General features: G+C 41.3%; 1 protein-coding gene across 5 annotated transcripts in view; it reads left to right on the top strand.

Moving 5' to 3' along the window:
* Positions 1-12,387, top strand: part of SEMA6A (semaphorin 6A) — a 115,482-nt gene extending 103,095 nt beyond the window's left edge. For all 5 annotated transcript variants that reach the window (XM_069776898.1, XM_069776900.1, XM_069776901.1 and 2 more), the window contains one exon: positions 8,290-12,387. In XM_069776898.1, coding sequence (XP_069632999.1) covers positions 8,290-9,479 — 1,190 coding nt within the window. In that variant the 3' untranslated portion in view covers positions 9,480-12,387. The remainder of the gene's footprint in view (positions 1-8,289) is intronic.
* The last annotated feature ends 257 nt before the right edge of the window (positions 12,388-12,644 follow it).

Here is a 12,644-nt window from a genome sequence, read left to right on the forward strand (position 1 = left end):
GGTTTTGTATGGGTGTGTAGCATGCAGACAAATTGGATTGCAGGCTTATAATCAAACTAAAAACAGGTAATTGAAATCCATTCTGAAAATGTTATGTCAAGATTGACGGGTTATCTCATATGGACATTGTGGAGTTGTTTCTCTCACCTTTCTTGCTTACTTTATCTGGCTTAAAAAAAATACAAGAATGAAAGTTCTCCATCTTCCCATTGAGAACAAAGCTACCTGTTGATCTTCCCTCTTTTAGTAACTTACAACCACCTTTTTTCTACAGAGATTCATGTTGACAGTCATTCATCAAAAGTGGAGAGAAGTAATATAATTTGGACCAGTTGAAAGGAGAAATAAAACCACCCTTAGAGATCAATAGATGAACCTATCCTGGAGGGATTGCTTCTGAAGTATGTCTGATTAAGGGCCAAAAAATCCAGACAGAGGCCACTGTGGCTGATCTGATTGTTTAGATCCTTTTCAAGGCTTTGTTATGTGTTACTTCAGGCACGTTATGTATTGATTTTCTTTTCATAGTTCTGAAGTACGATTCTCCTCATACTTCCAATGATCCCCAGGCCTCTTGTAATTGAAGGTTTTTTTCTTTACCAAATTCATTCTTCTCTCCAAGCACATGCATCTCCTTTTTGTTTGCTGCGTATCTCAGACGGCTAGGGCTAGCCAGTTGGCTTTGAGAGCCATAGAGCAATTTCTGCGGGGAGATGGATTGCTCTTCTCAGCAGAGTCATGCAAAACTTAACAGTTGCAGACCTTTATAAATCAACAATACTGCTTTACTGCAAGGGGAGGGGGAAAAAAAGCATATGCCAGCAGCTTTAACTATGAATGTTTGAGCTGTTTTTTTTCTAGCTGGTGACACCAAGAGTCCGGAAAAACAGATACTGGGTAGAATTGCACTGAGTCAGCAGAAGGAGTCCTTGCAGCCAGAAGGAAGATGAAGGAAAAAGCTTACTTACTGTTTTCAACAAAGCAGTTCCAATAAAGTGGCATCACCAAATCATTGGGAATTATAATGCGGTTGGTTTATGTCAAGCCTTGAAATTATTCCTTCAAGAAAAATGTGAGATAAGATCTCAGAAAGGCATGATAGACTCTGGTCATTCCTGAATTTGATATCACTTTAAATCTGTGTGTCCAGTCTAAATTCATCTGAATTTTTTTTATTCCTATTGCTGGTTAAAAAGGAGGAAGAAAGCTTGTTAATACCTGCAGGGATTTTCCAGGCTGAAATAGTCTTTTAGCAGCATGAGACTGCCTGTAAACACAGTTCTAACACCTGGAGACACATGTTGAAAACCTATTCAGTGGTATTTAAAAAAGATATTCTGAAGCCCATAAAAACCTCCATTCATAATGAGTCTATACCAGCGTTTCTTGCACGTCTAAGCAGAGGGAGACATACGTCAGACAGAGAAGCTTGCACTGAAGAATTAAATTAACTGCAAGGTTTTCCCCTTAAGTAACATCAGTAAAGAAACCATTGTACCTTTCTAGAACAATGACTTGTTCTGTGGAAAGTCTCAAGTGATTTTGTAGGTGCTGGAGATGGAAGTGGGGTCATTCCCATTTAGCTAGAGAGGTGAAGTTTAAGACAGCAATGACAGTCACTCCATGAATTCTGTTAATGTGTGGTCTAGACGTAAATAATACCTTATTCCCTGATAGTTATTCCCTCACTTCCCTGCCAAAACCATCATTCTTCATTTCCCACTTCTGTGTTTCGGCTTGGTGTGTGCCACCATTTGGGGTTATTAGTTTACCATCTGTTGCAGGCAACTTTGGAAAGTTAGACAATGACAGCTCCCTGCAGAGGTCATCACAGAGTGTTCTTGGTGCACATGGCATGTGGTCATCTCATTGTCCAGGATACACCTCTCACAGCCATAAAGCATTTCTGGGGCAGAGGTGTCTTTGTCTCCACATTACAGCTAACTGTAATGCTCAAACTGAAAGGCGTTATTTTTGGTGACAGGTAACTAGTTATTTACACATGGGAACTTGTAGCTACAGGACCAGGTACTGCCCTCTGCTCTGTGAGTTATTCTCACTGACTTCAGCTTGGTTGTGAAAGAAGGCAGCGTTTGGACTATTGTATCACTAAAACAGCCTCACATTAAGCTATTCAAACTGGGTTCGTTTTCTTTCATCAAGCAGTTATGATGGTTATAATCTGGAATTTCAGTTTGTGATCACTCCAAAGGATACACCAGAACCTAGACATAGAATCATGTGATTGTGGGGCTCTTCTTGATGTTCTGCCATCCCTGTCCCTGGTCACAGGTGAGACAAAGAAATTTAGGCTTCATCATGGGATGTTCTTTTTTACACTGTACATGCTAAAAGGACACAGCTCTTTTGCTGGGCCTCTGGAGTTGAGGTCTCCTTTCTGCAGATGCCTGTTAATTCCTGTTCTCCTGAGACACACACCTTACTTCAGATCTCTTTCCAGGTAGACCTTTGATCAGTACTTTTCAACTGCAGCTTTTTATCAGGTTTTAGCTCACTTTCATTTGCTTCTGAGAAAATAGGTCAAAGACTTTACAGAAGTCAAAGGGTATCATACTTAATGTTTCCCCATAAAAAGTAAGCCTTTCTCCTGTCAAGAAAGGAAGTGTATCTGGTTTAATGTAATTTAATTTTGGCATATTTGCTTTTTTTTTTTTTTAAATAATTACTTTATCATCCTTTGGATGCTCATAAAATTGATTGTTGAATCACTTGTTCTATTGTCATTCCCATTCTAAAAACTGCACTGGCAGGTCTGTCTTGTGTTAGGTCCTCCCTTCGGCTCATCTCAAAGGCACATAATATGTTTGTCCTTTTTCAGAGCTCTTGATGCTCATACTTCCTCCAGCATTCTTGAAGATACTGCACAGTGTCTAGAAATTGCTTTGGCTAGCTCCTTAAGCAGTCAGGGATGAATTCCTTTAGACAATTTGAAAATATATACATTATCTAAATATTTCTACCTCTTTTCTCTGTTCTGGTTGACACTTATTCCCTGACTTTTTGTTACATTTCTGATCATGGATAAGAGTGGGAATTTTTGCTGAAAAGTGAAGCAGGAAAAGGAGTAAATGCTTCAATGCTCATGCCATGTATTCTTTAGAATGATGAACTCTATTCCTTTGTGATTATTTCATCCTAATTATATTTCTGCCCTCAGAAGTTCTTTCCTGTTAGAATTAGGAGCAGAACATGCCCAGAATAGCTTCATCAGCATTTTCATGCGATAACACTTTCAGCACTGTGCACATCTTGCTTTTTAACTTGTTTTTTAGCAGATATACAGGTACAGTTCTAACCCTTGAATGCTTTTGTTAATTGGTGAAAATAAGAAGCCTCATCTCCTTCCTGCTTACGATGATTTAGTATACAGTAGGTCTATATCATTGTATCACCTCTGGTCTTTTCTTTTCTCTCCTATTTTCACCCAGAGACAATTCAACAGTCTGCTTCTCACTTTTTCCAGAACTTTAGAAAAAGTATATGTATTATTGATACAAAATTTAACATCTCCTTTCCTTTTCCCCAGCTACCTTTAATGAACAAGGTAGATCAATACTCTTCTCATGTGATTTAGCCAAGCACTAGCTCATTTCAGAATTGAAACACTTTGAAAGTTTGGAAACATTTTTCTTAATGTCCTTTTAACCAGCCAGCCAGTCAACACTGTGTACCTTACCTACAAGCTCCACTGGAAGAAAGAATGAATTATGTATAGCAGAATAATACAATACCATATGAGGTCTTCTTTCATTAGAAGACTAAAAGAGGTGATTTTGCATGTTCTAGATCGTTACAGGACAGGGCATACTGACTGAGAAAATGAATGGTGATGTTAGGAGAAGGAGACAAAAGGACATGGGATGAAATTACAGAAAGTTAGTGGAGGAGGAAGGATCAGGTTGTCTACAGCAATCAGAATGGCCATGAAAAGTGGAGGATATCAGGTGAGTAGCTTGGCTCTTGTAGTGGCCAGAAATAATAGTACATCACATGTGGGAAGACCCTGAAGTTGTAAGCCCAGTTGTGATTTGCAAGGAACAGAGCTTGACTTAACTGGAAGGCTTCAGGGAGATAGATAAGTGTCAGCACGTTTGTGGCATTAGCAACATGGAAGGTCTGATCCTCAAAGGTGCGAATATTTAACCTCGTCTGTGTCTTTGAAGCTTTTTCAGTTTTACTACTATTTTTACCGCCAGATCTCTCCCAAGTATAATGTTAATACAGGTAATTCTGTCAACAATATTCCTTTCCAAAGAATAGCTGGTTATTATCCATGGTGATACATCTCCATGCACTACAGAAAAGAGTCAAGGGTATGGATGAGCAGTTCAGACCACATAAAATAAGCAATGTATTTTCATATTTGGAAATAAGATATTGCAAACAAGAAAGTGCTAGACATAATATTTTAAAAGTAAAAGTATTTAATTTAGAATAATTGTTTTATTATTAAATATAAGATTAAAATAATATACTGATATTTATATCAATCATATTTTACAGTCTGGCTCCATAGCATTTTATGCAGCCAGCCCAGTCAGTTTTCCAGTACATAATGTCTTAGAAAGATGTCAGATAATATATAGCTGTAAGATTTTTCAATAGCACCTATTTCCTCAAAGCTGGGAGTCCGAATACTTTACTTGACTTCCAAAAATGTAGGCCCTACATTTTTCTGATTATTTTCTCCATTTATTTTAATTCTTTGAATAATGAGTGCTAATGAATGATGCTGGACTGAGCCTTGGAGACTGTGGTGTTAAGAACTGCAGAATAGGTAAAAGCATACACAATGCAGTCTGTAAAGTGGCATGAACACTGTCCTATCTGTTTCCTTTCAAACTGGCTTGTTTTGAGGACGTAGTTGGGATCACACAGTTGTTTATTCATCCCAGCCTGTGAAGGCAGTTAATACTGATGCTAGGGGCTTGAGAAGTTGATTGGCAACGACTGCAATTACCAGCCTATTTCGTATTAGATTTCCCTCCCCTGTGGTCATGACAGTAAGATGCTGAACATTCCTCATACTTTTTCATTACTTAATTGTATCTGTTCCATAAACATAAATGCAGGGTCAAATCTTGCCCATCTTACTTCATTTAAGTTAAAATTGTTGGGATTGCTTGCATAACTAAAGACACATGGATGAGATCCATGATAAAAAATAGATCACATCATTAACCTGACATTGTGTCCTGAGAAGATCCGCCTGCTTAGAGCAAAGCCACTAATGTTAAATTTCCTTTAACTATAGTATAGAAAACATAATAAACATCAGGAAGGTTTGAGCTCAAGAGGAACTAGCTGGAATCAGGCTGTTTTAAGACCCTCATAAATTTCTGCTGACAAAACACCTGCAGTGTGTCCTTTCAGCTGCCCCTTTCTTGGACACACGTGGTTGCTCAGTCTGAACTGTGTGTTAATTTTGTAAAAGTGAGTTGTAATGATTCAATATCTGTTGGTAATGTAAAACTGAAGATTTCATATGGCTTTTGTATGCAATGATGCAGGTTTGTGCTTAAGGCTGCCATTCGCAGAGTAGGACTTAGCCTAAAGCAGAAGGCTGAGGGTGTAGAACAACCTCACTTAGCCAATAGGAGGTGTCAGGCACAGATGTGAGCTGTAAGCCATTCCCTTGCATCCTATCACTGGACACATGAGAGAGAGATCAGCACTTGCCTCTCCGCTCCCCATCATGAGGAAGTTTTAGATAGCAATGAGGTCTCCTCTTCTCTAAGCTGAACAAACTGTCTCTTCAGCCACTCCTCATCAGTCATGCCCTGTAGTCTTTTCACCATCTTTGTTGCCCTCCTTTGGACACATCTTAATATTTTTATACAGTTGGCCCTTTTGACCACGAGGGCACATTGTTGACCTGTATTGAGGTCAACCAACCATCATCAAGCAAAACTGCCAGATCCCATTCTGCAGGATTGCAGTCCAGCCTCTTTTCCACCAGTCTATACATAAAAGGTGTAGGTGCTTACACCCCTAGGTAGGCACTTGGCAGGATTTTGAGTCTTTTTCATGCAAAAAACATTAGACTTAAGTGCTCAAGGGGGCATATCTTTGAGAAGTTTGTGCATGGAAGGTGTCCATGAAATTAGGCTTTTTAAGTTGAAACTTTTCTTAACTTCATGCCCAGCAATGCATTTCTGGGTAAGACTTAACACTTCCCTGACCATCCTTCCCACCCATTTAAGACTCTGTTTCCAGTTCTCCCATTAATGACAGCAGATAGTTTTACAAGTGTAAATAAATTTTATCTCAAAATGCTGCAGAGTCTAGCGTGTAAATATCAGCAGATGAAGGTCCACAGAGGACCAACACCTTTGCAGTGAAATGTAGTTACTGCTGACTGTGCCGTAACCACTAAACTGTGCTTCTGGTCTATATACAGCAATTTTGCATGTGGATTGAAATTACAGAGCTAGGTTCTACTGTTGCTTTTTAAGTGCTGATGGCAAAGAATAGAAAAATCTGCCTCTTAAAAAGTTTCTGGGCTTTAAAAGAGAGTTCTCTTAGAAACACTTAATTTGAAGATTGTTTCTAATTATATATTGTTTTCTGAGATTTGCTTTCCTCCCTTTTTTACTATTAAGACATTTATATGAATGTAGGCTCTTGCTTTCTTAAGCGATCATCCGCTCTTGCTAGTTATTCTCCTCAAGAAATCATAATCCTTTATTTGTCACAGCACAACAGTTTCCATGGCAACCAGCTGTGATGTCACATGCAGGGGCTTATGATTTCAAAAGCTGTTTTGCTTTTAAATATAAAGTTCCTATCTTGTAAGCAAATATCCCTTGTCCACCTAAACACTGCAACTAAATGAGAACAGAAAAATATATGCTATAGAAGCAATACTATATCTAGCCAGAATACTTACCAAAGGTTTCTGTGAGATAGTGGCAACTTTTCAATGCTCTTTTGACATAGTTTTCTGAGGAGTATTTTGCATTTGGTTCTAATTCTGGGCCACTAATACCTTCTCTGCCAAATACATGGAAAGACATTATTCTAGGAGTTGATTTACGACATGGAAGTTTTTTATCTTCACGAAGTCTCAGGAGAGCCTTGGAGGTACATTTTCTGTCTTTCTGTCTCTCCTGTAATAAGGACAAGGATTACTTTTCCTTAGAGCATGTGGAGCTTTTAATGCCCTGGCACTTAGACCCTCTCTGGAGAAAGAGGTGGGAGAAATGTTCCTTCAGCTCCTTGTCAGGCTGTGGCTGCTCCTTGTTAAGCACTAAGAACAAAACCAGAAATTAAAAAAAAAGAAAACTAGAGGCTCCGTGCTTATGTTTCATTAGTGCTGCTGGCTTGGTGCCCAACTATGTCAGAAAAAAACTACTTTCTTCAGAAATTCAGGGTATTAATTAATGCTGTATTAGGGACTTCAGATGGAGAAGGTGCACTCTGCCAAAGATGCTTTCTCTGACAGAGAGTGCTTGGAGGGCCAAGTAAGATTTGACAGTGATCTCTGACCATAGCGAAGGACCACAAAATGAGGCCTTCCGAGTCAGGGCTTTCAGATGAGAAAGCATAGGCTTCAGCACAGAGGTGAACCTATTCATGTGTTCAGAACAAGAGAGAGCTTTTAAACTTAAAATAGCAAGGACAGTCATCTAGCAGGCTCAACAGATTTCAACACTGTGTTCTATCTTTCATAGTTATTTAAGCATCCTTCTGAAGCTCAGGCATGTGACACTGACTTTTAAAACACATGACAAAGATAACAGAATGATGAGCAGAGAACGCAGCCTTAAACAATGTAGGATGCACTTCTCTGGTACTTGCAGAGCTTCTCTCTTCTCTCCTTCTTTTAAAGGTTTTTCAATTTGAATGGTTTACCATAGTAAAAATAATACGGTATTAGCTGAGGAGAGATTGGATGGAGGGAGGGGAGGAATGAGCAGTATGTCAAAGGAGGAGAAATACTAGCTCTGACCTGCTGAAGTCAGTGTGAGTTGCCCAGGGCCAGGATTTCAAACTGATTGCACTTGCCCTGCAAGTAAATTCTCTCTCCCCTCCTGAACTTTTTAGTTTTCAACTCCAGATCTGAAAGCTGTACTGAAAGCCCAAGGCTGCACATGCTAGATGTAGCTGGCAGGTACAGTATGTCTCCAATTTTGGGCAAGCTGATCAAAAATCACCTTACAAAACACAAACAAACCTCCCAGGGTGTGCCTTTGAACAAAATAGTTAATGATAAGTAGCTTTTCCCTGTCCTTAGTTTGTTTAACCACCGTATGCTGTTTATTGCAGGAGTGATTCGTGAGAGTTACCTGAAGGGTCATGATCAGCTGGTGCCGGTCACCCTGCTAGCCATTGCTGTTATTCTTGCTTTTGTCATGGGGGCCGTCTTTTCAGGAATCATAGTGTACTGCGTCTGCGACCATCGCCGCAGAGACGTGGCTGTTGTGCAGAGGAAGGAGAAGGAGCTGACCCACTCCCGCCGCGGCTCCATGAGCAGTGTTACCAAGCTCAGCGGCCTCTTTGGGGATGCTCAGTCCAAGGAGCCAAAGCCTGAAGCTATCCTCACGCCTCTGATGCACAATGGCAAGCTGGCTACCCCAGGCAGCACTGCCAAGATGCTAATCAAAGCTGACCAGCACCATCTGGACCTGGCCGCCCTGCCAACCCCTGAGTCCACCCCAACCCTGCAACAGAAGAGAAAGCCCAGCCGTGGCAGCAGGGAGTGGGAGAGAAACCAGAACCTCATCAATGCCTGCACAAAAGATATCCCCCCGATGGCCTCACCCGTGATTCCAACCGACCTGCCGCTCAGGGCTTCTCCTAGCCACATTCCCAGTGTTGTGGTCCTGCCCATAGCCCAGCAAGGCTACCAGCACGAGTACGTTGACCAGCCAAAAATGAGCGATGGGGCTCAGGTATCTGTGGAGGACCAGAATGCCACCCTTGAGTACAAAACTATCAAGGATCATCTCAGTAGCAAAAGTCCCAGCCACGGGGTTAACCTGGTGGAAAATCTCGACAGCATGCCACCAAAAGTACCGCAGCGGGAAGCTTCCCTCGGGCCCCCAAGCACCTCGCTGTCACAGAGTGGCCTGAGCAAGCGGCTGGAGATGCACTCTTCTGCTTACAACGTGGACTACAAGAGAAGCTACCCTACAAACTCACTCACGAGAAGTCACCAGACGTCGACCCTCAAAAGAAACAACACTAACTCCTCCAACTCGTCCCATCTTTCCCGCAATCAGAGCTTTGGCCGGGGCGACAACCCGCCGCCGGCCCCGCAGCGAGTGGACTCCATACAAGTTCACGCTGCCCAGGCACAGGCTGTGACTGTATCTCGGCAGCCGAGTCTCACCGCCTACAACTCACTGACGAGGTCAGGGTTGAAACGCACACCCTCGCTAAAGCCAGACGTACCTCCCAAACCTTCCTTTGCGCCGCTCTCCACATCCATGAAGCCCAATGATGCGTGTACATAATCGGGGGGGGGGGGGGAGGGGGCGGCAATTAAGCAGAGGTTGCCCTTGAAAGCCAGTGTTCTGCAACTGTTATCACTCGCTCCTCTGAGAAGATGGTTGTTGCAAGCTGAAGATGTGTTGGATTTCTGCTCTCTGGGAAAAGTGGAATATTTTTTTAAACCCGAGCCATATGACCCATGGTTGAAGGTTTGCAATTGCAGGACTTGCCCCCACAACCCGCCAGTTCCTTGCTCAAAAGACTAACCCTCCATCACAAACATTGAGCCAAAAGCACACAGGTGAAAGATGACTGTGACATTTCACCCCCTGCCCCCAACTGCACAGTGCATTCCTGAACTGAGAAGGAGTGCTCTGAAAAGCAAAATAAATAATTACAAAAACAAACAAATTTTAAAAAGAAAAAAAAAGAAGAAAAAAAAGAATCCATTGATAAAGCTAACTCTGACTTAACAATGGCAGAAGTTTACTATGTGCAGGTACTGTGAAACGATGCCCATCAGTGTTACAGCCATTTGGTTACAGCAGTTAAATGCCGTGTTGGGCAAACTATGTCATAGATTTCTGCTACCCTTCTCTTTTAATAAATAACACGTGACTGTTAACGCAAGTAACTCCTCTTATTTATTGTTCAACTTTTGTTTTTCCTAAGGAAATTACTTCTGCGTATCATCCTGTGAGCAGCTCTTCAGAGAAGTACCTTGAAAGTTATACCTATTTAACATGAAACTCATTAACTGGAGTAATTAAAACTCTTTTATTTTTCCAATAAATTCACTGAGTTAGATAAGTTGGAGCTGGAATTCTGAACTTTGTGCCTGGACTGCGTGATTAGCTGAAAAAAAAGGGGATATCTATTTAAGTCTCTCAGCTAATTAGCTGGCTGGGCCTCTGACCTAAGACAGCAACAAACAAATACTGCAAGTTCATAACTTCTAACTGCAAGAGAAACTCTTAAAAGCCGCACATTTGTGCACCATTGCTATCAACATGGCTTTGTCAGTAGCTAATACTTTCTGTGAAGGCACCAGCTTGTGATGTGCCATCTCATTTCACCTTGCATGTGAGACGGCAAACAAAATCCTCAAACAGTGTGAACTAGTTAATATGCCGGCTGTTACCATGCATAAATTATGGTCTTATCACACGGGTTTTTCGTGGGAATATATCTGTGAATAGCCTGTTTTCTTCCACATGTAAATTTGTGCCTTACACCCTCAGTTGTGTATACTTGTGAGCTGTAGTATGTAAAACCTTTTTCTTTTTCCCCTTTGAGTAATGCAAATATTTATTGATCCTTCCTCCTCCAAGCCCCTTCAAGAACTGGAGTAAAGACATTGAAAGAGCAACGTGGTGGTTATTGTCATAACCCCGTGCCCCCCAAGAAATTAGGCTAGCACCATACCCTCCACTTCAATTTGACTTTCTAGCTGTGCCAAGTCCTCTCTCAAAACCACCCACCAGTGGCGAAGCTCCCAAGGCACCATGCTGGGGATTCTGCCTTCCCCCACCTCCTGCTCCCCCTTTACCACACGTCAGCATGGGGATCATTCTCACTGGGCAGCAGGGAAGTGACCAACACCCTTGTCCACGGGGCTGGTGTGTCCCCTGGCTGGGGACAAGCGCCGGTGAGAGGGGCCAAGCCCTGCAGAAAGCCCGGCTGCACATCCTGCAGCACGCAGTGCGCATGGAGCTAGGACAGGCAGGCAGGCTCCTGCTGTAGCTACCTGCTGCTCCAGAAGGATGCTGCATATACTTCTTTGGGGAAAATGTAATTTTTTTTTCCTTTGTTTCTTTTGTGTGACTGTGCATGTAGCTAGCGTGGGAGTGTGCGCGCGCACAGGTGTGTGCGTGTGTGTGTGTGCGCGCAGGTGTGTAAGTTCCTTTCCAGTCTTTCAGTTTATGCAAAAACGTAGATGTGTTTTTAATCTGTTACAATAACTGTGTCAACATACTGTAGAAAAATGATGGGGATCGCTTCTAAGCTTTTTATATATATATATATATCTACTGAACAGTATGTTTGAGTAAGGTGGTTGTTTCTGTTTCAATTTGTTTTTTAAAATTTTATACTTCCATTTGTTTTTCAGGGTTTTGGTTTTGTTTCTGAATGATTGAAAAGACAGATTTTAAGTCCATTAGCTTATAGATGGTATATATAAAGTCTGGATGGTCTAGACCAAAGTGTGTAACAAGGGTGCTTGCATGTTCTTTCATTTCATCATGGCTTCTTTTATGAAACAGTTTTGTTCACCCTTAGTGACCTATGCAGACTGGAGTAGATAGATCTGTATCCAAAGCAATGTTGTTGTTTTAATAAAAACAAGCAGAAAACCCTTTGAAAACAGTAGGTAGCAAGGTCATTTGTGTTAAAAGAACCAACTTGCAACCTTTTTACCAAGCTCCAAACCCCTGGAGCACCAAATGCGCAGGTCCCCTTGTTACTACCCTGCAAAGCATCCTCCCAAAACGTAGAGACAAAATGATCATGGCAACAGCTTGTGCAGCGATCTGCCTTCCCGATACCACATCAGTTACCAGGTTGACCTTGAAACACACATTTTGTACTCAGTGGGTCTTCTGTTTTTGTCCTTTCCCACCCTCAGTTCCCTTCCACCCTCTGTTTTGAGGTGTTCATGAACCTATGTGTGCCTTTGCTTTCCACCCTTGCTATACACTGGTAGATGCAACAAATTCAGACTCTCATTTGTTGTAAAGTTGTAAAGTATTGTGATGTCACCAGTTTCCCTTCATTTCCACATCCCCCTAACATCTGATTCACAACTTAATGTATGTTGTAAAAAAAAAAAAAAAAAAAAAAAAGCAAGAAAGAAAAAGAAAGGAGGAGGAGAAAAGGGGAAATAAAAGCTCTTGATTACATATGGTAATAAAACCAGACTGTTCTACCTTATTTCTTGTGTCCTGGTTCTTTTGTTTGATGATTTTTCTGTTTCCTTAAAAAATACAATGTGATGCTGATCATTTAGATCAGGTTATGGTGAGAAAGAAATTTGTTGCTTTATGTCTGTTACGGAAGATGAACTTGACTTCTGAGTAAGGTGATGGTAATTAAAAATTGAATCACGCATTTGCTCTCCCTCTATTCATATTCTGCATTTTCTTTTTATGAGCTTGTTCATCATCAAATATTTATGGCAGACTTGATAG

Source organism: Haliaeetus albicilla, chromosome Z (genome assembly GCF_947461875.1).
Source record: "Haliaeetus albicilla chromosome Z, bHalAlb1.1, whole genome shotgun sequence".
Lineage (NCBI taxonomy): Eukaryota > Metazoa > Chordata > Aves > Accipitriformes > Accipitridae > Haliaeetus > Haliaeetus albicilla.